The following is a 25,538-nucleotide window of genomic DNA, read 5'->3' as shown; positions in this document are numbered from 1 at the left end:
TTCCCCTTCCCCTTCCCCTTCCCCTTCCCCTTCCCTGACTGGCCTTGCTGGATAGCCCTGGCTATTTGTAGCCCAGGTTGACCTTGAACTTCTGCTGTTGTCTCCTGAGTGCTGGAGTTACAGACAAGAGCCACCATGCCTAGCTCCCAAGCCTATTTCCCACCGGATCCCTTTCTCTCCCTTCTTCGAGCCTGACTTCACACTACATCTGTCAAGAAAACCCACTCAGATTAATCCTTTCACTGGGCAGCGTCTTGTTCCCCTTGGTTCTCCTGTTCTTTGTGCTGAGAGTCTTTTGTACTTGTTCCAAGTACAAAAGCTTGTGACTGAGTAACTTTCCTCTGCTGTGAAATGTGCCTTCCCCTGCTGGATTAGAAGCCAGTCACTCCCAGATTCTTCCCACCCAAGTCCTTCTTTCTCCCTGCTGAAGTGCTTTCTGGCTACTTAGGGACTTTGCCACAAACCCAAAGAAGCCTGTTGTCCTGCCTCCATCAGCCTTAATTATAAGGCAGTTGGAGTGAGTTTGAACACTCTGAATCTCTGTAACTCTCTTCCAATATTTTGCACCTAGGAAACCATCAAAAGGAAGACATTTTCGTCCCTGCTTGGCTCCATAATTGTGGATACTTGTGATTCACAGATGCTGGCAGGGCTTGAGTATCCGGAGTAGAAACAGTGGCTTAATTCTGAAACTGAGTTCAAATCCTCTGAGAGACTCGTGGATGATACACAGAGATAGCTCGAGGCTTGGCTGTCTCCTCTGGGTCGCTGTGGACACATGTGAGGGGGAATTTACATACAGTACTGTGGTCCAGACCCCAGCCAAGAAAGCAGTACCTGAGGGGGATGGGTTACATCTTCAGACTGAGTCTGGAGCAGACCAACATGTGTTATATTTAAGGTGGTGGTATTCTGTTGTGTGCTGGGTCCAGCTCTCTGAGCTTTGAGTAAGCGCCAGACGGAAAGCCTTTGTGTCTGTCTTCTGTTAACAAGAATATGTACTTTCTAAAACCTGGGACCATCCACTTTCCAAGTACAGTGGTCTACTGCCTGTTAGAATAAACTCAAACCTGAACGTTTGTCAGTTTGTTGCCCTAGCGGGGCAATGGCTTTCCATGAGAAAGTATTCTCTGTGTCATCTATACATTTTCCAATTAGTTTACACAGTCAAGTGTTGGATCTATTCCCTCACTCCTACAAACTCTACACGAGCCGCAGCCATCCTTACCAGGTCCACTCCCCACACCAGCCAGGTCATTTCTTCCTCAGGCTCACTGTGCTAACATCTGAAAGCAATAAAAATATTTGTCCCGTTATAATGGCATGTCACCAGAGACACAGAGGACATTGAAAAGTAAACAGAAACCCTGGGGAGATTTCAAACACAAGCCAGCTTTGTAATCAATTAGCCCTGGCCCTTGAGCAAACCCATTTTTGTCTTAGGCAAGTGGGGGCAGCTTATCCTTCTGTCTGAAGCCTAAACTTGTTATCTTAGTTCATGCATAGTGTAGCACTTCATAAACATGTGACCCCCATGAACGTAAAGAGCTCAGCGTACCAGGGTCAAGGCCTGCTGCTTGAGCCTGGCCCTACCTGTTTTGTGTTACGGTTTCTTGTAAGAGCCATCTCCTGAACACAGCACACATGTGCTGATTGATGCTGCTATTCATGGGTTCCTTGAAGCTAAAGAGACTCTTGCATCTATCCCGATCTGCATTGGTCCAGCATGTAGTAATGTTGAAATGTATTTTTGTTCCACGACTGTTTGTCAACACGTTACCATTTACATAGTACGGTCCATTCGAGAGCTGGATTTTTGGCAATATTTTAAGAGCCCTAGATTAGGTGCTAATTCATCCTCTAACGAACAGCATATGCTTGCATTAATGGAGCTCTTCTGCGTCCAGCAGGCTCCACTGTTAGACTCAACTTCCCTTCCAAATGAAGTTTCAGCGCTTAGCTGGCTCCTTAGTATATCCTCAGAACAGTGGGATGCATCCGCATTTCCTTCCCTTAATTATGCAAGCTTGTCTTTATGCAAATTGGCACACTGGGTGACTTCCCGGTGCAGAGCCATGTGCTGTACCCACCACCTCCAGCATCCGAAGTCAGAGAATGAGTTGGCTGTTACTCCTTGGCTTTCTCTTCCCTCCCCTGTACCCACCTCAGCATTCATCTTCATCCCACCCCTCCCCCTGCCAGATCCTGCCCATCCAGAGCTCGTACTGGTTTTCTCTCTGGAATTTAGACGCCCAGGGTTGTTGGTTGCACAGGCTCCTTGGAGCCTTCTCATGAGTCTCCAGATTGGGTCTCCTCTGTTCCCTCCCTCCCCCACCTGCCTTCTCTCCCAGGCTTTCCAGTCCTGCCTCTCCTCAGGCAACTGGGCCTTCTAGTAGAATATGGCAAGAACAGCCCAGTGTTAGTCATCCTCAGCGGTGTCCTCGCTGCTGCCTGGGGCTTCCGTCATTGCCTCTCTTTACACAGCAAGGCTGGCATATTACTCATTGTACCTTCTCAGTGACTGAAATCTTGTTCTCAGTGATCAGATGGGACAGTTAGATGTAGAAAACTGTCACTTGGACCACACCTGTTATTGGGGCTTCATCCTCATCGTACTTTTCCGTCGCTGAACATTTTAACAATCAGATTTTTTTTTTCTTTCTATTATTGACATTTTAAAGGACTATATGCCAGCGGTATAGAGTTTTTGGAAGATGTATAAGAATAAAAAATATATAAGGAAATATATAAGTCTTAGATATATAAAAATATATAAGTCTTAGAGCTGCCTTTTTTGGTAACATTCTACTTGTATTTTAGTATTTCCTTATTGGCTTTCAGCCTAAATAAAATGCATGTAATATAACACTCTACACTCTTAATTAAAATATACAGACTATATATTCATTATGTGTATAGATGTGTAGAATTAAATGTGTGTGTGTTTAACTACCATCTTAGTTATCTTTTTATTGCTGTAACGAAACACCATGACCAAAGGAAACTTACAAAGAACATGTTTAATTTGGGCTCATGGTTGTGGAGGGCTGAATCTATGAGCATCACCACAGGGAGCACGGCAGCAGGAAGGGATGGTGCTGGAGCAGTAGCTGAGAGCTCACATCCAATCCACAAACAGAAAGTTTGAGAGAGTTAATTGGGAATGGTGTGGATTTGAAAACCTCAAAGCCTGTTGCCAGAGACACATCGCCTCCAACAAGGCCACACCTCCTAATCCTTCTCAAAGAGTTCTTCTAACTAGGGACCAAGTATTCAATCCTACAGGGGCCGTTCTCATTCAAACAAGTTACATGGGAGATAGATGTTAAAGTCGTCAAGTAAGAGCAGTGAATATTATCTTAATTACTCTTGAAAAATTAGCTGCTGCAATCATTTGTTGCTAGCTGTAAATTATTTTGCATTGATAAATTATTTAATGACTGTTTATGTAATAATGTGGCTATGAATTTAAAATGTACATTTAATTTTAATGTCTATGGGGCTATAACTTCACATATAGAGAGATATATTTGTATAAAATATCCTTTGGTCATATCCCCGTGTTATCCACATGTCTCTCCGTCCTCATCCCACCAACCTCTGCTTTGGAAATCCTGCTCCTATCTTCTGTTTCTATGGCCATCAGCTTGGATGGGAGGTTATTTACCTGAACAAATGCAATGTACCAGTGCCTACACCACTTCCCTTCTCCCCTCAAGGGTTCACTTGTCCTTATGGTCTTCAGGAAGAGGTGGAGACCCTTCCACCCATGCTGGACTGTTGTTGGCCCAGCCTTATGCAAGTCTCTTGTAAGCAACCATTGCTGTTATGAGATCATGGCTGCAATATCCATGTCATGTGCAGAAGTCAGTAGTTCACAGCATTCTTCCCCAGCCTTTGGCTCTTTCTTCCTTCCCTTTTCAAAAATAAAAGATAAAAAAAAATGAGTCTTAGGCTGAAGAGTGGTGGCACAAACTTTTAATCCCAGCACTTAGGAGTCAGAGGTAGGTGGATCACTGTGAGTTCAAGATGACATAGTGAGATACGTCACACACACACACACACACATGCACACACGCACATATACACACATGCACGCACACACACACACATATATATATATGTGTGTGTGCGTGTGTGTGGTGTGTAAGTTTTTGTAGGTTTTTGCATATATATGTGTATGTATGTCTGTGTGCATGTTTATGTATATATGTGTATGTATATATGTATATGTGCATGTACATTTATGTGTATGTGTATGGATATAGGTATATGATTCTTTTATTTTAAAGATTTATTTATTTATTTCATGTATGAGTATATGTATAGCTGTCTTCAGACACACCAGAAGAGGGCGTCAGATCCCACTACAGGTGCTTGTGAGCCACCATGTGGTTGCTGGTAATTGAACTCAGGACCTCTGGAAGAGCAGTCAGTGCTCTTAACCTCTGAGCCATCTCTCCAGCCCCAGGTATATGATTCTTATACGATAGTTTCATACGGTAGTTGGCAATATTTTTGTTTTACAGATGATTAACGGAGTGTCCAGTATTAATCCTTGACTGGGTGTGACTTTTTTTTTTTTTCCTGAGACAGGGTTTCTCTATGTAACCCTGGGTGTTTTGTAACTTACTCTAGCACAGGCTGGCCTCGAACTCAGAGATCTGACTGCCTCTGCCTCCCAAGTGCTGGGGTTAAAGGTGTGTGCCATCACTGCCTGGCCTGTCACTGACTTCTTTGTGATCTCCAATGGTCTGAGCCCACATGGCCTCTCTTCGGTTTATCTCCTATCCAGATATCAAAGAATGGGATTCCTCCAGAAAGAGGAATGTAGGGACAAAGAGATAACATACATGAAACCTTGCCTCACAAAGTGTTAACCTCCGTGCTTTTCCTCAAATGTTCATAAGAATAAAGAATCCCGGGCCTTCAGACTATGAGATCCACAGGGAAGAAATCCATTTAGAACCAAGAAGTTGTTCTTTCTTTCGTGCTTGCTATTGGTTTCTTTAAAGACCAGGTATGACTCATTATCCTCTTGTCTTCAAATCTTTCAGCTTTGTAGAACTATCCTACGATATTTTACTGTGTGGGGTGACTATCTGTTTTCTTGGTTTTTAGGTAGGGTCTTACCACCTATCCCTTTGCTAGTGAGAAACTAACTATGCAGCCCAGGGTGGTCTCAAACTCAGAATCCTCCTGACTCTACCTCCCCAAAGCTGGTTGTAGCACCATGGCCAGCAGATGTTGGCTTCTGAGAGAAGAGGTACTAGTTAGTGGCTTCCTTGGGATCAGCTCAGGAGACCATTGATATTTAACTTAGGAAGGCTGTTTTAGTGGTTCTGGTGTTGCCTCATTCTCACAGGATGTTAAAGTTGAGTCGACCTTTGGGCCTTTATTCGTTATTTATAGAGAATAGTGTGCATCACCTTAGGACTGGATCTAAGTAATTTGAGACCTTTTACAGTGAAACCCGTGAGCATGGGGCTCATACCGAGTGAAAGTGAGCTAAGCTCCTTCCCATTGTTTAGAAACAGTAGCAACAGATTTAAAAATTGCTCTCTACCATTGGAGTCTCAACTTCACTCCTGGAAACTTAACACTCTCCTCTTCCTCACTGAGATCTGTGAGAAATGTGGGGGATGGGCCTTCCTGGCAGCAGGTGGTGATGTGGTTTCTAAAATAGTTCTTGAAAAATTACCATTATGCAAATAAAAATAAATAACACCAAGTCTAGGAATCATTGACTTTTGTTCTCCAAAACTGAGCGAAGCCCCAGGATTCCCTTTCTCGTCCCAGCGTGATCTGCACTGGGTATCTCAATTCTGGAGCAGTTAGAGATTCCTGTTTTAAGTTTATAATGGACTGAATGGATTTTCCTTTGGTCTGTAAGAATTAGCAATGATTTTCCTGCTCCAAAAAGGTGCCGTTCAGACCTGAGCACTCAAGTGTAATGTGCACAATATGTCTGTGTGAGTGGGATCTAAGAACCCTCTCTCCCTCTCTGTGTGTTTCTGTCTCTTTTTTCCTGTCCCCTTAGCATATTCTCTCTGCCTTTCTGTTTCTGTTTCTCTGTTCTTGTTTCTCTGTTTCTGTTTCTCTGTTCTTGTTTCTCTGTTTCTGTTTCTCTCTGTCTCTCTGTCTCTCTCTGTGTTTCTCTCTTTCTCTCTGTCTCTCTCTCTCTTTTATTTATAGGGTCTTGCTATGTACTCCAGGCCAACCTTGGGCTCATTATGTAGCTCACAATCTTTCCACCTCAGCTCTGAGTTGCTGGAAGGAATTACAGGCATTTGCTCTCAGAATGCCCGGCTCCCCTGTGGATCTTGTACAGTGTAAGCTGATTGACAGGAAAGGTTTGGTAATTCTCCTAAGGCCGGACCTATTTCCTATTCCATTTTCCTGTTTCGATGTGACATAGATGTTTCTTAATACTTGTCAACCCTGGTGATACTCAAGTGATTGTGACACTTGTTTAAAGCTTTTGTATTGGCAGCTTACCCTCATTGCCTGGTTTTGCCACATCTCAGAAATTCCTCCAGTGCTAAATATGAAGATTTAGGAGGTTTTTTTCTGTTTTTGTTTTTTTCTATAACAATATGGGTCTAGAGATGTTTACAGTTTTGCCTAACCCGAATGGCCCTGGGTTATGTGTTGATTTCCAGCTTTGGAAGGATCCTAGAGATGTGTGATGGGGAGAAATCCAAGGAACTGTTCCAAATGAAGTTCCCTTTTTCTCAGAAGATGACAAAGATGACTGTACTTTGGGTGGCAGACTTGGTAGCGTGAGGATTGGATGGACCTGATGCCCATGCCTTCAAGTCAAGCAGTTCTCACTAAGTACCTGCTGTTTCCTTGGCCCTTGGTCGGGAGATAGAAGCACCTGGGGCAGCTGTCTGCTCAGCATCTCTGTGACTTGATGCAGCCTCCAGGGGTCCAAACACTTGCAATATTGCCTTATACTCTAAGAGTGACTGGGAATACGTATAGGGTTGCTAACAACAACTTCTAACTCAGGCTTGTTTGTTTTTTTTTAAAAGGAAATCCAGTTTAGGGAAGTTTGATTATGGGGTCCTTTAGAGTTTAAGTAGCCATGGAAGGCTTCAAGCAGCTGACATGGAACCAGAATTTTCCTTGGGTCTTGTTTCCTTAATATGTCCTTAACGTCAGCGTTCTTCAAACCTTAGTCTTTTGGTTCTGTTATCCTTTAATTCCATCCTCCTGTCTCTGCCCCGAGTCTCTTCTAGTGTCTTCCTTGGGTACCAGTGCATCCCACAGCCTATGAACAGTCCTTAAGTCCTGAGAGTGGGTCTTATTTATTTAGGTGTTCCCTTTAAGGCAATACAACCATAGAATTTGGTTCCACACCCAACTGAATTACATACCTGAGGATATTTAGGATTCTCGGTAGAGAATTTTGAGTCACACAGAATAACAATGTGTACTTAAAATACTAAATGGTGGGTGTATGTCTCCGAATTGATTATTCCTATCAGACTTCTAATCTGATTTTCCTTAAAGGCGTACAACCTAAATAATACCGTCTGATGAAGCCAGCCACGGTTGGGGACACTCTTGCCAACCCTCCCTTGAGTGTGTTTCCCAAACCCAAGCTCCTTGTCCTAGTGCCAAATCTCAGTTGTGTAACTGTAATAAAAATTCCAGAAGAGACCTTGTGAGTCATACATTTTGTCTGAACTGGCTGGCACCAAGCAGCCACTCAAATATTTGTGGACAGATGAATGGATTGACACAGGATATGGTGGCCGTGGTACCTGTGTGAAGGGAGCAGGTAGTGGGGAGCAGCAGTTAAACAGTGGCCGCACCTTACCAAAGGGTAGGTCTTGGGCTAGTTTTACGTTGCATTGTGTGGGAGTTCTTGGCACAGGACTCGGGTTTCCTCCTTACGCTTCTATTTCCATGCAGCTCTTTTTTGTAGTTTCTTATGCCTCTGTGCAAGCTCTCCTCACGGGATTGCCATAGAATGTAATTGGCAGCGCCACTCTCTAATCAACCAAGCTAGCCAGCCAGTTGGCATTAGTAGTGACTAGCTAAAACTGGAGGAAACTCTCCTCAACAAAGTCATGTTTCTTGGGGTGTTTGGGGCAGTGATTGAAGATGCCCCTTAGAAGAAATCATGGATAATCAAGTTGTTTTTTTTGTTTGTTTTTTTTTAAATTCAAGAGAAAGGAACCCTAGAGCTATTTAAACTACCTGTGCCTTGGGTTCTGTGGTGACATTGTTGTCGTGGTAACAACTGTGGACTGTGGTCCCAAAGGATGTCATTTCAGGCCCTGGCTGTGTCACTGGCCCAGAGAACAGCCGTAGGCAGCCCCACCCCCTCATTGACCTTAACTTCCTAATTTATAAGAGATAGGGCCTAGCCCTCAGCTGATTGTGACAACTACACAGTAACCTATGGGAAAGTGCTTTGTAGGCAGAAAAGTCGTGTCCGCCGTGAGTTATTATCTTCAGCATGGCTCTTTAAATGGCAGGGCCGCTCCTCATGCCAAGAGTTCTTATCAGAAGTCTCTTCATGAATGAACAGGGACTAAGGCAAAGGTCTTTGCCTGACCCTCTGGGGTCCAGAAGCACCTGCTTCTGCTGTGGAGGCATTCTCCTTGGCTTGCCCTTGGGTGGTAGGCCATCGCCGGCCTCTGCACACTAAAGGGCAGGTAAAGTCGATGTGTGTGGTGAGAACAGTGGGACAGAAGGTTGGAAGGAAGAGACTCCGATATGGGATGCCCTAAGGGCGAGCACTCCTGTCTGGCTGGTTCTCCACCAGGTGTTTTCACTCTAGCCTACTTATTAAAGTGAGAAGAGCAAAATCTCTTCCGTGGTCCTGTGTTTGCTTCTCAACTTCCGTTGTCTCACTGCAAACAGGCAAAAATAAAATGACTTCATACAGATATTTGGGGGCGATTTTATTAGTCTTTCCTGATAAGAGATGACTTACCAAATATTTTCAGAGAGCATACAGCCTTATTATGAGAAGTATGCTGGACATCATGATGTAGAATGTATCTTCTATGAATTTTTTATTGAAATAGAGGCAGTTTGAGACTGCAGAGACAGCTCAGAAGTTAAGAGCACTGGCCACTCTTCCAGAGGACCCACATTCAGTTCACAGCACTCACGTGGTGGCTCTCACAACCATACATAACTAATTCTAGGGGGAAATCAGACACCCTCTTATGTCCTCAGGCACTGCACAGATATGATTCAAATACATATGTGCAGACAAACTTCCAATCTAAACTAAAAATAGGAAGTGCTGGGAGAGGGGACAACTTGAGTTAGGTTAGGAAGTGGCCTAGTATTCAGACTTGAAGATGTGATGCCATCAAGGGTGGTCAGCATGTTGCAATTTAAAACTGTGTGTGTGTGCGTGCGCGTATGTGCACATGCACATGCACATATTCATACACTGAGTAAGTTGGGATTTTTTTGTTTTTGTTTTGTTATGCTTTTCCTGGACAGGGCAGAGCCTAGGAATTTCTCACTAGCTGTCTGGAGAAGATGGAATCTCAGGTAGTTGTGGAGGCATTTGGGATTAGAGCCCAGGGGACAGGATGCTACTGAAGATCACACCTCTTCCTCGAGTGTTTGTGGCTGGAAGGTCTCGTGAGGCATCTGTCTCTCCTCAATGCATGGTTGAGGCTAAAGTGTGCTTCCTTTTGATTGGCCCCTGGTACACGTGCACACCCTAGAGATTGTTAGAGATGGATGCTCCCTAGGAAGTTTAATGTGTGCTCAGGTTTTAGAGTGTCTGAGGGTACCAAAAATGAAAATGTCCTATCAGACATAGTATTTTTCTCTTTCAACTGAGAGGTTATTAAAATGAGAGGTTGGAAGTGATGGTCTGTCCTGGGGTTAGCTGTTAGGAACAATAGCGTTGGAGGTTAGATGATGGAATGTGGGTATGTCCTATGGTTTGGAGCCGAATGTCCCTCAAAGCCACAGTATTAGAACTTTGGCCACTATCTTGTATTATCTGGAAGTAGTGAAACCCAGGAGTCGAGGCTTAATGGGAAGAAGGTAGGTCCTCATGTTTGCTCAAGAGATACTTCAACCCCTGTGCCTGTTACAGATTCATGGGGTAGAAATGAAACCAAGCGTAGAAAACACAATCCCCAAGACCTTGAAGCAAAGATGGCATTCAGCAAATAAGAATCTAGTACATACTTCTGTGTTTATGGCACATACTGCCAAATTTTATACTATTTCAAATTTAATCTACCTTCTTTTGAGTTCTCTGAGGGCTCAGTATTAATTTTAGATCTTAAGCACTGAGCATTGTACACACTGTAGTAAAATTCAAATGTTGGCAGGGTGTAGTTTGTTGTGAACTTTAACCATACTCAGGAGCAAGACAGAGGAGGATCATGACTTTAAGGCCAGCCTGAGCTACAGAGCGAGACCTGAGGGAAAAAGAATTCATATTTTGGTCTTAATTCCTTGTCTCCATAGAGATTCTGTGGTTGACTCCTCATTGGCCGGGTCTAGAATTGGCCTGACCATCTTAGGGTTCACAGGGGGCCCTTCAATCCTAACCCATTTCTGATGGTGACTAACAATCCTGCCCCAACCTGCACAGTTGTGGGATTGACTTAGTCAGGGTTAGCATGATGAAGAATGAAGAAATATAGACACACAGACGGAAACACTGGGGTTGAGTGGGCCATGCATTCTGGTGGAGATTCACCAGCAACCCATAACATAGATCCACTAATTATATACAGCAGAACAAGGAGGTGAGTTAGTTAATCCCAGTAGAGAGATCTCTGTAAGGGAGCAACCTCATGCTGCAGTCATTTGGGAGGAGGAAGCCATGGCTGAAATTTTCTGTACTCACCATGAATATCCATACTTGACCAGGGATGCCTGGCCATTCCCATGGATCTGAGGCATTGGGGTCCTTGACATGGTCGAGTTTGGTGTTGTACAGGGCTACACCTGCTCTCCACGTAATCTCATGGGTAAAACGACTCACTGTAGTAGCCAGCCTGAAGCACGACCGACCGTATGGGTCCTTTTTATGAGCAAGCAGCATTGCCATGCAAATGAACAGTGGAGGTTTTGGTGATACAGCAGCTGGATATTGCAGGCAGAAGTACGTACACTCAGGAGACTGAGGCGTTGTTCCTCACAGAGGTCCTAGGGCAAGGCGTTTGAGTTAATAAACGAAGCCAGGATTAGAGGAGACTCTGTAGGTTTGCAAACTTGACTTCCTTCCTGTCTTCTTTAGTTTTGCCTGTTAGATACCTACTAACCAGAAAGGTTGTAAATAGAGTGGAGTCTTAGAGGCCCTGATCTGTCTACAATGGGACTTGCTGGCATTCGCCTTTGGATGAGAAGTAGCAATTCCCTTTGGGGATTAAGAAGAGCCAATCACTTGTAGGTTTACTGTTCTACCCTAGAATTTCTGGGATGCATCATGATGTCACTGCCTCCAAGCTGAGCCACTAAGATACCTTCCCGAGTACTGTTACAGGAGTTGTCCCAGCAGGCTGGGTCCTAGTTGATTTGAAGCTGTGTGAGTTCCAGTGTTCCCTTACTAAAACCTGATAGCGAGTCTTAGTCTAATATTGTCAACCCTTAGCTTCAGACTGGCTTTCATTCTTCTGTTTAAAACGATACCACAAGGCTAAAGAGATGCTAAGCGATGAGGGGCTGGGACCTGGGATGGATTCCCAGCACTCGTGGGGCAGCTCACAAGGACCTGTAGCATTAGTGCGGGTGTGATGCTTTCTTCTGGCCTCTGTGGGCACCAGCCACTCCTGTTGGACACAGAGATAGAAGTAAGCAAAACACCCATACATATTAAATAATAAATACATCTTTCAAAACCAAACAATAATAACTGCAAAAGACAAAACAAAACAAAACATCCTGAGAGAAGGCTTAAGGGAGAGGTGGGTGGGTACAGTGTGTACAAAAAGCCATAGAGGAACCTTAAGAATTGTGATAACATTCTGCTCTTGCAGAGACTCAAGTTTGGTTCCTAGAACCTATGTCAGGTAGCTCATAGCTACCTGTCACTCTACCACGGGTCTCTGATGCCTGTGTTCTCAGAAAGCACCTGCATACACACACACATATGCACATACACAGGCACATATGTGTGTGCCTATAGGCATACACACAATTAGAAACTATTAAAACAAATCTTTTAAAAAGCAAGTAAAATCATCACTATAAGATGCAAAGACAAAGGGATTCATTGTGAAAATGTATTTATGTGTGTTTGAGTTTGAGTTTACGTGTGTGCACCATGTGTGTGAGTGTTCAAGGAGGGCAGAGGAGGGTGTTGAATCTCTTAAAAGTGGAATTACAGACATTTGTGAGCCTCCTGCAGGACTGGGAACCAAACCTGAGTCCTCTGTAAGAACAGCAAGTGTGGTTAACTGCAGAGCCATCTTTTCTGCCCCTTGGTGGTTTTAGTTTTTTTTTTTTTTAACTTAATTTATTTTTTTTCCCGTGTGTGTGTGTGTGTGTGTGTGTGTGTGTGTGTGTGTGTGTGTCTGTGTCTCTGTGTGTGTCTCTATGTGTGTCTGTGTGTGTGTGTATCTGTATGTTGTGTGTGCACACCCGCACAGTGATAACAGAAGTGAGAAGGAAGTGGACCAGCTGGAGAAAGGAGGAGGGATGAGGGGCAATGAGGATGCATATGCGCTACATGTAGTGGCATATGTGTCAGAATGGAACCCATTTTTGCTCTCTACAAAACTAAACCTACCACAGCTCTTGGTGTCAATACGAAATATGACCTAAGCTAGCATCTGTCCCTTGCAAATAAAATAGAGAAATAATTATTGATAAAACCATGAAGCAGAGGTCTAATTTACTGTGCTATTAACCTGAATAAGGCGTTTTTAAGGGACATGTTATTCTCCTGTGTTTCTAGCAATCGTGGATGATGAAAGACTGTCTGCAGAGGAGATGGATGAGAGGAGGCGACAGAACATCGCCTATGAATACTTGTGTCACCTGGAGGAAGCCAAGAGGTAAGTCCAGGCTTAATCTGCCTGTGCTCCTGTTCTTGTAGCTAAGCCTTGGGGTAAGACTATGGGATTTGACGACAAGAAAGTCCTGAATGGATCAACAATCTCAAAGGATTATCAGGACTAGGGATGGCCAGGGAGACACTCTTACTGTCACCTGTAATTTAGATTTGAACACACTCTGTTCGTTCATCAACCCTTGATCACAGCTGGTTGGGCACCACACTCACCTGGGCTTATGCAGATAAAAGCTCACTGGTGGGCTGGTTGGTAGTGAGCCATAAACTACCACTTTTGTTCATGGAGAATTGAGAGGCCAATGTCAAGAGGTCAGGGAGGCAAGTCTTCCTTTTCCCTTCTTCAGAGCCTCCCAGGAAACTGCAGGACAAATTAGATTATTTCAGATTGTGCATCTCACTGGCTTGGAGACTGGGGGCCATCAACAGTAACTTAAACCTGACTTCTCCTCCCCAAGAGTGTCCTCAGGTCCTGTACTCACCTCCAGCCCATGACGGTAAATGTCCAGTCAAACAATGGCCTATGTGACCGAAGTCCATGGGTCACTAAACTCCGAAGCAGGTTTATGATTGCAATCTCCTTAACTTGTGGGTGTGTGCGCACTGGGTATGCTGACTATAAAACCACATTGACTCTTCTAGACTCCTTGTAAGTAAACGCTGACTAAGTTCTCCTAAGAGAAAGTGAAGATAAGAGTCCAAAGAACAACTGCCTCTTTATCTGAGGGATCTAGAGGACTCTGCCCTTTGCTGAGCCAATGCTACTGGTTGTTAGCATTTCATACACTGCTTTGTGAGACAGATGGGCTAGGTGCCCTCTTAATCTACATAGCCAATAAACACTTAGTGAAATGCTCATGGATGTTAATGATGAACTAGCAGGAAGAGGATTTTACTTGGTATTTTATAAAACACTAGCCTATGGTCTAATTTGGCATTATCATTGCTTTGCTGGGAGTTCTCAGTCTTATTTCGTCTTTTAACACTGCCGTGCAACTTTATGCCCTAATAATCAACATGATTACTATTTCACATGTCTGTACAGTCTACATTTAGGTCAGAGAACATCAAAGATTTCTTGTTAGCATAAGATTATTAAGCAAAATTCTTGCTTAAAAGACAAAACAAAGGAAGAGATTCCTAGGCATCCAAACGTGATGCACATCCCATGACAAAGTCTGAAAATTCGTGGGAGGACCTTGCTTTTACTTTGTGACATATGTTCCTCTCCGTAGGTATGTGCTTTGTTTTTAACATACGTGGGAAAGAGCATCATGATGCAGAAGAGTTGATCCAGAGTTGATAGACCTGATTTCTTGGTCCTACCTTGACCTGTGTGACTCTGGCTAGGTTGTCTAACCCTTTGGAGAAGTCTCATTTTGCTCTGTAAATTGCATGGTAAAGACACTGCCACCTGCTCTACTCCCTTTCTGGTTTTTTTTTTAAATCACTGAAAAGGGGAAAAGTATCCTGTGAATGCTGGTACAGGCCAGACATCTGGTGGTATGCGCTTGCATAAGTGTGTCAAAAGTGGCAAAGATGAGCCTTTACAGCATGTTATCCTCCTTGGTATTCCTGGAATTCATTAGTGAATATTTTTTTCTCTCTTTTTATGAGTTTGTCATAAAGATAATCCCAGATTCTTTGAGGAAAACGTCTTCAGAAATTAGCGTCTTTGAAGTAAGAGACTCAGAATATACAGTTTTCAGAGCTGGGAAGATGGCTCAGTGTCTCTTGCCACACATGTATGAGCACTGAACTCAGATCCCAGGACACACATGTATGAGCACTGAACTCGGATCCCAGAACACGCATGTATGAGCACTGAATTCAGACCCCAGAACACGCATGTATGAGCACTGAATTCAGATCCCAGAACACGCATGTATGAGCACTGAACTCAGATCCCAGAACACGCATGTATGAGCACTNCGCATGTATGAGCACTGAATTCAGATCCCAGAACACGCATGTATGAGCACTGAACTCAGATCCCAGAACACGCATGTATGAGCACTGAATTCAGACCCCAGAACACGCATGTATTAGCACTGAATTCAGATCCCAGAACACGCATGTATGAGCACTGAACTCAGATCCCAGGACACACATGTATGAGCACTGAACTCAGATCCTAGGACACTCATGGATGAGCACTGAACTCAGATCCTAGGACTCCAAAGATGGGCATGGTCATCTCTATGGTGAGATGGGAGGCAGAGCCCACAGGCCAACTAGTCTGGCATGCTCAGTGGTAGCCAGCATACAGCCCTGTCTCAAAGCCAGTGAGGACCAATGCACATGGTTGCCCTCTGACCCTGTACCCATGCTACAGCATTTAAATACCTACATTCACAGTAAAGCACACATGCATACTTACATGTATGCACTTAAATTACTCTGTAGACTCAGTGAATCCCCAGCTAAGTTCCAGTTCCAGTTTTGTTGTTTTCAGTCAGAAAGAAAACACAGGGGCTAGAGAAATGCTCAGTGGTTAGGAGCAGTTGCTGTTCGCAGCACCCACATAGTGGGCAACAGTCGTTTGTATCTCAATTCCAAGGGGATCCAATTTCTTCTTCTGGCCTTGCTGGGCATGAGGAATGTACATGGTGCACAGACATGCATACAGCCAAAGCATACATGTAAAATTAAATAGGAAGTACAAAGACAGTGTATCTGATCAAAGACTTGTAGTGTACAAGGTTAAGAGCTTAATTTTAAAATGGACAGAGGTCAGCTGGGCATGGTAGCTCACTCCTTTAATCCTTGCTCTTGGGAGTCAGAGGCAAGCTGATCTCTTGTGAGTTCAAGGCCATTGCAAGCTCCCAAGCCTTACCAAAGCCTCCATCTCTACAGATTTGTCTATACACCTTTCGTGTTGATAAATATTTTAACATGAACCTGTGTGTCCTATTTTATATGAAATTTTTTATATTTTATTTTTATATTTCATATATTTCATTATGTAGACCTACTCTATTTTGTTTATTCATTAATTCGCTGTGAATGGATTCAGGTTGATTTTTATTTTTTACTAGTAGACATAATGCTTTATATATATATATATATATATATATATATATATATATATATATATATATATATATCTTTGTGTGGATATAGGTTTTCAGGGCTCAAGAGAGCCCTATGTACCTGAGATTGGGATTGTTTCATCACATGGCAACTTTATGCGTAATAATTTAAAGACCGCTGGATACTTCCAAAATAACACTATGAATTTACAATCCAACCAACAATACTTAAGGTTCCAAACTCTGCATGTCTTCTCTGACATTTGTTACAACTTGTTACAGTGTCACAGCTAGTAGTTAGAAATGACAGTTCACTGGTTTGATTTGTAGTTCCCTAGTAACCAGTGTGGAATATCTTGCCACGCTTTTACTGGCCATTTGTTTATCTGTTTTAGAGAAGTTGATTCCTAAGCTTTTTCCATTTTAAAATTAGAAGGCTCTGTTTATTTGTTTTGAGACTGGGTCTTCCTTTGTAGTCTTGGCTGGCCTGGAACTTTCTATATAGACCAGAGATTAACATGTGATGGGTTGGGATTTCTGTTGAGAATAATTAAAAAATGTTCTAAAATTGATCGCAGCGATGGGGACACACTTTAAAAAACTCATAGGATGCTATATGGTGTGTTATTATCTTACTAAGTGTGATTGACGGTCTTTTAGGCAGGCTGGCTTGGAGAGGGGCCTCAGTGATGCAAATCAGCAGAGGACCTGAGTCTGGGTGGAATCTCGGGATCAAATGTTTTCTCATAGCCCAAGTGGGCACTTAGGTCGTGGGTATTTCACGAGGCTGCAGGCATCTCAAGGCTCCCAACGAGGCCATATCCACTTCAAGCTTGCTTAGTGCTGTTGGCTTCTGGACCAAGGGCCTCCATTGCTGGTGGGCAGAATCTATTCTCCTCAGGTGCCAGTCACTGGGTGACTGGCAAGCATCTTCTACCAGAGCGAGTGCTCATGATAGAAGGTGGGATGATCTATAACCTATGTTCAGAAATGATGTCTATCCTTTTGGTATGTCTTACTGATGAGAATCAAGTTCTAAAGCTAGGCCATGTTCAAAGTGAGGAGATTGCTCAGGGCTGTGAATCTGAAGAGGAGACCTCTGGGGGCCTCCCTAGAAGCTACATTCCATACCGTGTCTCCATCTTCTTTGCTACTGACCACAGAACAGATACATTTAGCTGGGTACTGAAGGTGGTGGGTGTATCCGTCCATTACTAAAAGACATCCAACTAGGAATTGGCTGACGTGGTACTAAGTACTAGGTACCAAGTACTACAGAGACAGAACCCAGGGCCCCTACTATATGACGCATGGGCTTTCCCACTGAGCCGCACTCCCAACCCTGAGCTAGTTCACTCTTCTGTCTTATAACTTACATCTAAATGGACTTTGAGGTTTTCCTTACAGATATCCTGCAAGCTGGCTTTATAGCTGCTTTGTGGCACAGATTTTGCTGACACAGGACTGGGCAGGCGTGTGCTGCTCCTATGGGCTTTCAAAGGTTCTTGCTGGTGCCAGAAATCCCACTGTTTGGAAAAGTTACTCCTTTTATTTAAAGAATTAGCACTGCTTACTAATTTATGTGAAATGTATTTTGAGTCATGAAAATGAATACATTTTAAGAAAGTCAGTCCTTTGTTGGGGACAGCTATAAAAAAAAAAGCACTTGAGTCTAAGGGTTCATTTTGAGAGAAGTCTAGGCTGAGGGATTAGGAAATCCAACTGGGGCCATTATGAAGGTCAGAGAACTGGAGGAGAAATCTTGGCGAGGAGCGGACAGGGAATTTGCACACTGCAGTTGAGCACATAGTTATGAATGGGGCCCACTATTGTAGCTCCTGAGGAAGGTTCCTGTGGTATCTTATTTCTTTTTTAAGGAAGGGAGAGAATGCACAGACAAATTTTGCTGTGTTTGCTTATTTCTGCCCTGAGTTTAAAAATAAGTGTGTGTGTTTGGTGGGGGGGGGGGGGGGGGGCGCTTCTCTTGGTGAAGGGCCTGTTTAGAGATCGTGTCTTGATAGAACTAGACGTGAGCAAAGCTGGTCTCTGTTTGTCTAAGCCTGGGATAGGTTTTTGTTCTAAAGGTGTCCTGGAAAGAAAGAAAACAAGCCATGGGTGTGATTGTGATTGTCTTTGTGTCCTGGTTACAATGCAGACCCCAACAGGACACCTTTTTGATTAAATCAAGTCCCAAGCTCTAACCTGATCTAGTGAGTGGGCTGGAGAATTGGGCTTGAAAAAAAAAAAAAAAAGATGTGCTTCAAATGTGTAAGCAAGTAGAAGCTGCAAGTGTGGTTTCAGTATACAATGGATAATTGTGCTTACTTAACACAAAAAAGGTCATGCCTGGGAAGTACTTCACAGAATCTACTGAACCCCCTTCATGTGCATGGGCCTCTTTGTCCTTATTCTGAAGGACACCCTATCCTTGGATGTGCTCACAAGCACAGCTAATAAAAAATTGGAATTTGGAGGTTAATACCTTGGTATGCAGCTTGTTAAGGGACTTGTTGCTCTATGCAATATTTTAAGGAATTTCTTAATTGTATTTGCAGCCTGTAAACAGCTTTCTTGTTTCAGGGCTAACTGCGACTTTCCCCCATCTTTGTCCTTCCCTGGCTGTGATCTCAGATGTGCTGAGGGAAAGAGAAAACACAGGGTTTCTCCATGTTGAGGCTGGTGTGATAAGAAGTAGGGATTTTCCACAGCCTGGTCTCCCTCAGATCTGGCTCCCAGGTGAGAGGAGGGCCTGCTGGGAGGACTGACCTGTCTGGGGCTGCTTTCTAACCAAGATTCTTTGGCAGCCACATGTAGCAGGGTTCAACCCTTGTAGACAGGCCAAGGCTAGGAACATCCTAGCAGGGGGAAAAGGAGTCTTCTAGAAGAAAGGATTCAGCTGGGTTAACTTGAAAAAGAATAAGGGATGGTCTTACTGGGTATCTTCATGAGACAAAAGGAGTCAAGATGCCAGCCAGCCCTCCTGGATGGCCTGCAGTACTTAGAGCAGAGGTGGAGAGAGTCACCAGCTGGCCATAACTAGGAGGAGGTACTATGTAATTGCAGTTGAAGGAATGGTGATTAAGGGTGTAAAGGAAGAAGCCATGGGATTTGGGAGAGGACCAGGTGTGGGCAGCAGAGGACATTGGGAAATTGCATGCTTGACTGATTAGTGACTCAGAGGAGCTCACTTTGTGGTCTCTATCAGCTAAGCCTGGCCATGAGACACCTCTTTGGAAGGGGTTGTTGTTGTTGCTGCTACTGTTGTTGTTTTAGACCATATATTGTATGTTCTAGCCATGGCCGTATGTTGGATAGGCACCTAACAGATATGTTCCTGTTAATAATCTCGGGCCAAGGACAAGTTAAGTAACTGCTATTTGACTCCAATGCTTGTATTTGTTTGTCGAACTCTTCAAAGTTGGAAGCCTAGGAGGGGCTTGAAACTTTCCATGGTCTCAAATGTACTTTACAAACAAGGATGTCACATGAGCCATTATTCACCAGGCACCACACTCTGAGGACTCACTGCTCTCTCTCTCTCTCTCTCTCTCTCTCTCTCTCTCTCTCTCTCTCTCTCCTCTCCTGGGGAGATGGGCCACCTTTATTTTATAGGTGAAGAAGCCAAGTCCTGGAAAGACTTTAGAATTTGTTCAAAGTTACAGCCAACAAGCAATAAGAAAGCATTATAACCAGGTATAATGCTGATGTCAGATTGCAGACATTCAAATATTACCCCACCTTTTCTTTCTTTTCTTTCCTTTCTTCTGTTCTTCCTTCCTTCATCCCTCCCACCCTTCCTCCTTCCCTCCATTCATCCATCTTTCTCTCTCTCCTTTCTTCCTTCTTTCCTTTCCTTCCCCTCCCCTCCCCTCCCCCTCCCTTCCTCTCCCCCTCCCCTCCTCCCTTCCTTCCTTCCTTCCTTCCTTCCTTCCTTCCTTCCTTCCTTCCTTCCTTCCGTCCTTCCTTCCTTAAAATTGGGTCTTGTTGTATTGCCCAGGCTGTATATAGAAATATAGCCCCAGCTGGCTTCTAACTTGGTATCCTCCTGCCTCAGTCTCTAAAGTACTAGGATTGCAGATATCCATAAGCATACTTCACTCCTACTACCTGCTCATGTCTTTATAGTTGTAAATTCACACTGGCTTGGGACCCGTTCATTATGGAGGGTTTGCTTTGTAGGTCTCTTCTTTCTTCTTTCTTTCTTCTCCTCCCCCATCTCTTAGTTTTTTTGAGTTTTTATAGGAATTTTCATTTTCTACAGTACAGACTTTCTCCTCCTCGTTCAAGAGAGCCTTCATTCATCCCTCGTGCTGGCTAGGTCTGGATTTCCCACCCAGTACATCAGTCATCTTTGTCACTGTTCTGAGAGGTTTCACAGTGTGCTTGGCTTTTGGTTGAGACATCAAAAGGTATGAAATAGCAAACACCATGGCTGTGTCTTCCTTCCTGCATGAACCAGGTGTCGTCTCCTGCTGTGATGCTTAATACTCATAAAACAATATCTTTATTCATGGTGCTGGCTCTGAGGGAAGCAGTGGTGTGTGTGTGTGTGTGTGTGTGTGTGAACTTTGTAGGATCCCAACTGTCATGGCAGATTCCTTAGCTCTTATGTCTCAGAATGGCTGCAGAATGTCAAGTGGCCCCTATTTGCTTTCTCAGTATAGACGATGTGTTCCTCAGGTGGGGCCAGGTCCAAATCCACTTGCAGAGAACCAAGCCTGGGGGCGGGGCAGGCATGAGATCCCTATCTGTGGTGGGTTTAGGGACAGGCTTGGGATGAGGAGGAGTGTCTTCTTCTGGCTGTTGGGTAATGAATGCTCTTTCACTCTGTGAGTCTCTCCAAGTCGTATCAATTGGGAACATATTAGAAAACTCAACAGTATGGCATTTATTTGATAAATTCAAGTTCTTAGTTTGACACTGAATTTTTAGTATAGGGAGTTACCTGTGTATTGTCTTTGTCATTGTTTTGTCTTGTTGTTATTTGTGACAAACTTAAATGAGTCTAGAAATTAACATCTTTAGTTATTTCAAACTCTTCCCCCTGTGTCTTGCCAGCTTGGGTTAAAAATCCCTTGGCTTTTTTTCCCACCTTGGTTTTTTTTTTGAGACAAGGTTTCTCTCTGTAGCTTTGGCTGTTCTGGAATTCAGTCTGTAGACCAGGCTGGCTTCGAATTCAGAGATTCGCCTGCGTCTGCCTCCTGAGTGCTGGGATTAAAGGCGTTACATTTCTATTTTACTAAGTTGCTCAGGTGAACTTTTTTTGCCACTTGGAGTTTGAGAATCATGTTTTTTTTTGGTGGTGGTGGTGGGGGCGACAGAAGCACCTTTGGCTGATGTCTTCTCTGCTTCTGGCCTTTCCGCCTGGCTTTAATGGAAAGAATAGAGGATTCCCCCTTACTGTGGGATGGGAGGAGAGAGGCCGGGTGTCCAGAGCTACTGAACAGATGGGAGTGTGACGCAGAAGTGCTTTAGTCAAGGATGAATAAGAAGCCAGAGTGGTTTGGAGGAGACAGCTGAAGTTTTCAGTTTTTTTTGCAAAATCTATCATCAGGTTCATGTAACTTTCATTATCAACCTATGGGGAGATGAATGAAGTAGCCAGGCCACAAGATCAGTATGTTGGCTCTGACAAAGTCCTGGGATACCAAGACTCCATGGTGTTAATGTAAACATCACTGAAACTGGACACACTTGAGGTCCAATCCGGCTACAGAGGCTAGTGAAGCCAGAATGGGTAAGATGGGGGTGGGGCAGTGAGGATGAAGGGCGGGATCCCTGAGAACAAGGAAGTGGAGACCAGCAAACACAGGCCATGGTCAGAGATCTGGAAGCCTGCATTGCACAGGTGGGGTTTTTCCTGGTAATGATAATGGCCAGGGTGCGGTGGAGCCTAGGTGGAGCTGCACTGGAGGGGAGAGAGAGGGAGAGGGACAGGGAGAGGGGGAGGGGGAGAGAGGGAGTGGAAGAGAGAGAAAGAGAGAGAGAGAGAAAGAGAGACAGATAGATAGAGAGAGAGACAGAGACAGAGACAGAGAGAAAGAGAGAGAGACAGAGACAGAGACAGAGAGAGAAGCAAGTCTCTCTGGGCCCCTGAGTGCTACCAAGGTCATCCACCTTAAAGCTACCAGGCCTAAGTATGCCTGGAAGGAACACAGTTAGTGTGGTGAGAAAGGAGAGTCCTGGAGCTCAGGACAGGCAGGACAGGACAAGGGCTTGACAGTCACTAGTCTTTCATCCAGAATGGAGGTGGTGTGGTTAGGAGAAACCTTGGGGAAGACTGTACTCCAGTCTTGTGAGTCAGGGGATGTGGGGGCCAACAGCTGCCTCTGAAGTGGGCTGAAGTGGTATTATGAAGGGGAAGGGAAAGCTGTTAAGTAGGCAGAACAAGTTTAAACAATTGGAAGTGACAGTTGTGTTTTTGTACAGATCAGGCACTTGGGTAGGAGTGGGTAGATTTGGAACGAGACCGAGGGAGACAAATGAGTGTATCTAGAAGCGTTGTAGGTCAGCTTGACCACTGAAGCTAAGTTAGGGGCTAAAACCACCTGAATAAGTTTGGTTGAGCGAATGTGGGCCCAGCTCTTGGATGCAAAAGGAGGTGTCCACTGTGAGAAACCATTCCTGTAAAATTTAACCCACACTGCTCTGGAGGAGAGGGACCAGCACCGATGGCTGATGCTGTCACAGGTTCCAGTTTTTCAACCTGGCTTAGATGAAAAGCAAGGAGGACTCTGCTTCTTCCTCCGGGATGAGGGGCCTATCAAAGACCTTTGCTCCAAATGTACAACTAACTTATTAATTGGGACATATACTTTTAATAAATAATTTGTAAAAGTTCATGACTGTGTGTGTGTGTATGCCCAAATACACATAGATGCATTGTACATGTGTGTACATACATGTAGAAAGAGGTCAACACCAGGTATCCTCAATAACTTGAAATTTGGGGGCCATATGTATCCCATAGTGATGTGACATGCCTCTTTGAGGTATTGATCCTGGAGAATTAGGTGTCTCTTTCGAGTTCATATGGGCAATATGCCTGCTAGCCACTCTGTTTGCACATTAGGAAATGAAGATTTTTGAAGAGCCTCTGAACTTATGGAGTCCTGGTCCTTGGGCCCTGTCAGAGTGATCAGAACCACATTCATTGTGAAGCATGCAGATCTGAGGAGGGGTTAGCATAGGCTCAGCAAGTTTACACAATAAACTGACTGTGCTAGCTGAGGCAAAGAATGAAATCCATTTACTGACATTGTGCAGAATGTTATGTTGTTTTTGGAAAAGTGAGAAAAAAATGAGAGGACAGAGTTTCCCTCTTCCTGTGGCTCTCCCAGGCTGGGTATAGCAGGGGACAAAAGGGAAAGACACAGGTTCAGGAGCCAAGGACAGGAGGAGGAGATGGGAGATGGTGGTTGAGTCATTTCTATACCAATAGAGTCTGGCTGTGTAGGGGAGGTTTGCAAAGACTTTATTAGAGTGTGCACATAAGATGTCAGTTTGGTCATATAGCACATGATAACTTATTATATGGAGCTGGCTGGGCTCAAGGGAGGAATGGAGAGGCAGGTCTTGTCCAAAAGCCCCTGGTCCTTGATTACCATCATGTGTGTTTGTTTGATGTTTTGTTTTGTTTGCTAAGTCCTTCTTTCTAGAATCATTTTCGTTTTCCTCTTGGGACATTTGTTAATAAAACCGCAGGTGGAGGAACTTCAGCTTTCCGGTGTTGTACATATGCAGGTAGCTTCAGATATTTTGATATTTATTTTATTTCCTCCTGTGAGTTGTCTCATCTTCCCAAATGACCCTTCCAGCTCCCCCACCTTCCTTAGGGGATTTTGCTAGGGTACAGAAGGAAGTTACTGTGTTCATGAAACAGCGGTGCACAGCTGTCTTATCTGTTGTGCTGCCATAACAATATTCCTGAGGTTGAGGTCAAGATGAAGGTACCCACAGGGCTGGGGTCTGGTGAGGGCCCAGCGCTCCCCTCAGGATGACATTCATAAAGAAGTGATCTAAAGTCACATCTAGGTCGACAGGTGCCTCTCTGGGCACAAACCTATGTCACTTTTGTCCTTTTCTTTTAATAAAGGACTTAGTGACAAACTGTGATAAAATTGGTCATTTATTTTTAGACTTTGTGGAATTAGATAAGACATATCCACACTATTTAATTTTATCAGGGTGGCACTGGAACACAGAGGAGGGGAGTACTAACTTACAGGCCAGGTTTTATTCACAGCAAGAGCTAGGCTCGGATAGTCACTATGCACAGCTGCAGAGACAATGGAAGGCAGGGAGAGCCGAGGAGACATTCACTGGCCTTGACTGCAAGATGTGGAGCTCCCTGGCTGCTGCTGTTCTTCTCAAACAGAGGATGGGACTTGGAGGGTTTCTTTCTTGGCTCTCTCAATAGCTCTATGGACTTGAGCAGAGCACCTTGTGAAATGGGTCCAAGAATATATACCTGCCCCGTGCATGTCTGCTGCAGCATGATCTGGGAAGACGAGCCAAAAATCAAGCAGCCATGTTGGTGTACATTGTAGAATGCCGAAACGGGGAACAGAATGACTCGCAAGCTCCATTGTTTATTATAAAAACATTTTCAGTAATAGGAACAGCTGTGAATCAGGCATCCCGGCTTAATTAGAGTTGAAGAATGTGCACCTTCGGCTGCTTTTTCCTGGTGCTGTTTGCACATTCACTTCTGTCTAGCACAAATATAGGCGGAGTGGGTTATGAAGCGGGGGGAATGAGGATACTGGAATGTCCTAGAAGTACAATCTCCCTTCTGTAAATAGCACTTCTTGACGCACAGCACAGGACTCTCAGTCGTTGCACCCAGGGAGAAGGAACTAATTATTTTAAACATGGAAATCCATACACGTGGTTTAATTACATCTTTTTATGGTAAATGAAATTTACCGTCAAGGAAATTCTCAGACCAAATAAGAGCCAATTCTGCCCATGATATATTTCTTATGGCAAGAACTATCAACTACTTCAGGAAGGAATCTGAGGTGATTGAAACGAGTTGACTCATTGGCCTGACCTGGGCAGAACTGGACCTTAGTCTCAGCTGTCACAGATAACCCGGGCAGCAGGTTAGCTGGGCTTCCTGGAGTCAGGGACACCAAGGTGGGCAGGGTTCCCTTCTGAATATCAGGGACAGGATGCCACCTTTTATGAATTCTTAAGAAGCTGTAGGTCCTCACTCCTGTTTAGTGGGCTTTGTATGTGTCTGGTTTTGCCCAGCCTAGTTGTAAGGCTTTGTTCCATCATGCTTGTGTCCGTCCCTTGTTCCCATGCAGAGATGCCAGTAAATAACTCCTTAGCTCTCAGCCTGTGGAAGGAGAGAAGTAGATGGCTAAGGATCTGGTAAATAGCTTTCCCTTCTTAAGAAACCTTCCAGCTTCAGGTATTGTGAGTGCCACCTTCCCTTTCCCTCCCTCCCTCCCTCCCTCCCTCCCTCCCTCCCTCCCTCC

General features: G+C 44.2%; 1 protein-coding gene across 1 annotated transcript in view; it reads left to right on the top strand.

Annotated features, from left to right (window-relative positions):
- The window catches only part of Iqgap2 (IQ motif containing GTPase activating protein 2), a 259,748-nt gene that overhangs the window by 38,452 nt on the left and 195,758 nt on the right, over nucleotides 1-25,538 (top strand). Inside the window, exon 2 of the mRNA XM_021180833.2 lies at nucleotides 12,905-13,004. Within this exon, the coding sequence (XP_021036492.1) occupies nucleotides 12,905-13,004 (100 nt within the window). The remainder of the gene's footprint in view (nucleotides 1-12,904; nucleotides 13,005-25,538) is intronic.

This window comes from Mus caroli, chromosome 13 (assembly GCF_900094665.2).
Source record: "Mus caroli chromosome 13, CAROLI_EIJ_v1.1, whole genome shotgun sequence".
NCBI classification, from domain to species: Eukaryota; Metazoa; Chordata; class Mammalia; order Rodentia; family Muridae; genus Mus; species Mus caroli.
This window is presented reverse-complemented; position numbering and strand designations above follow the sequence as displayed.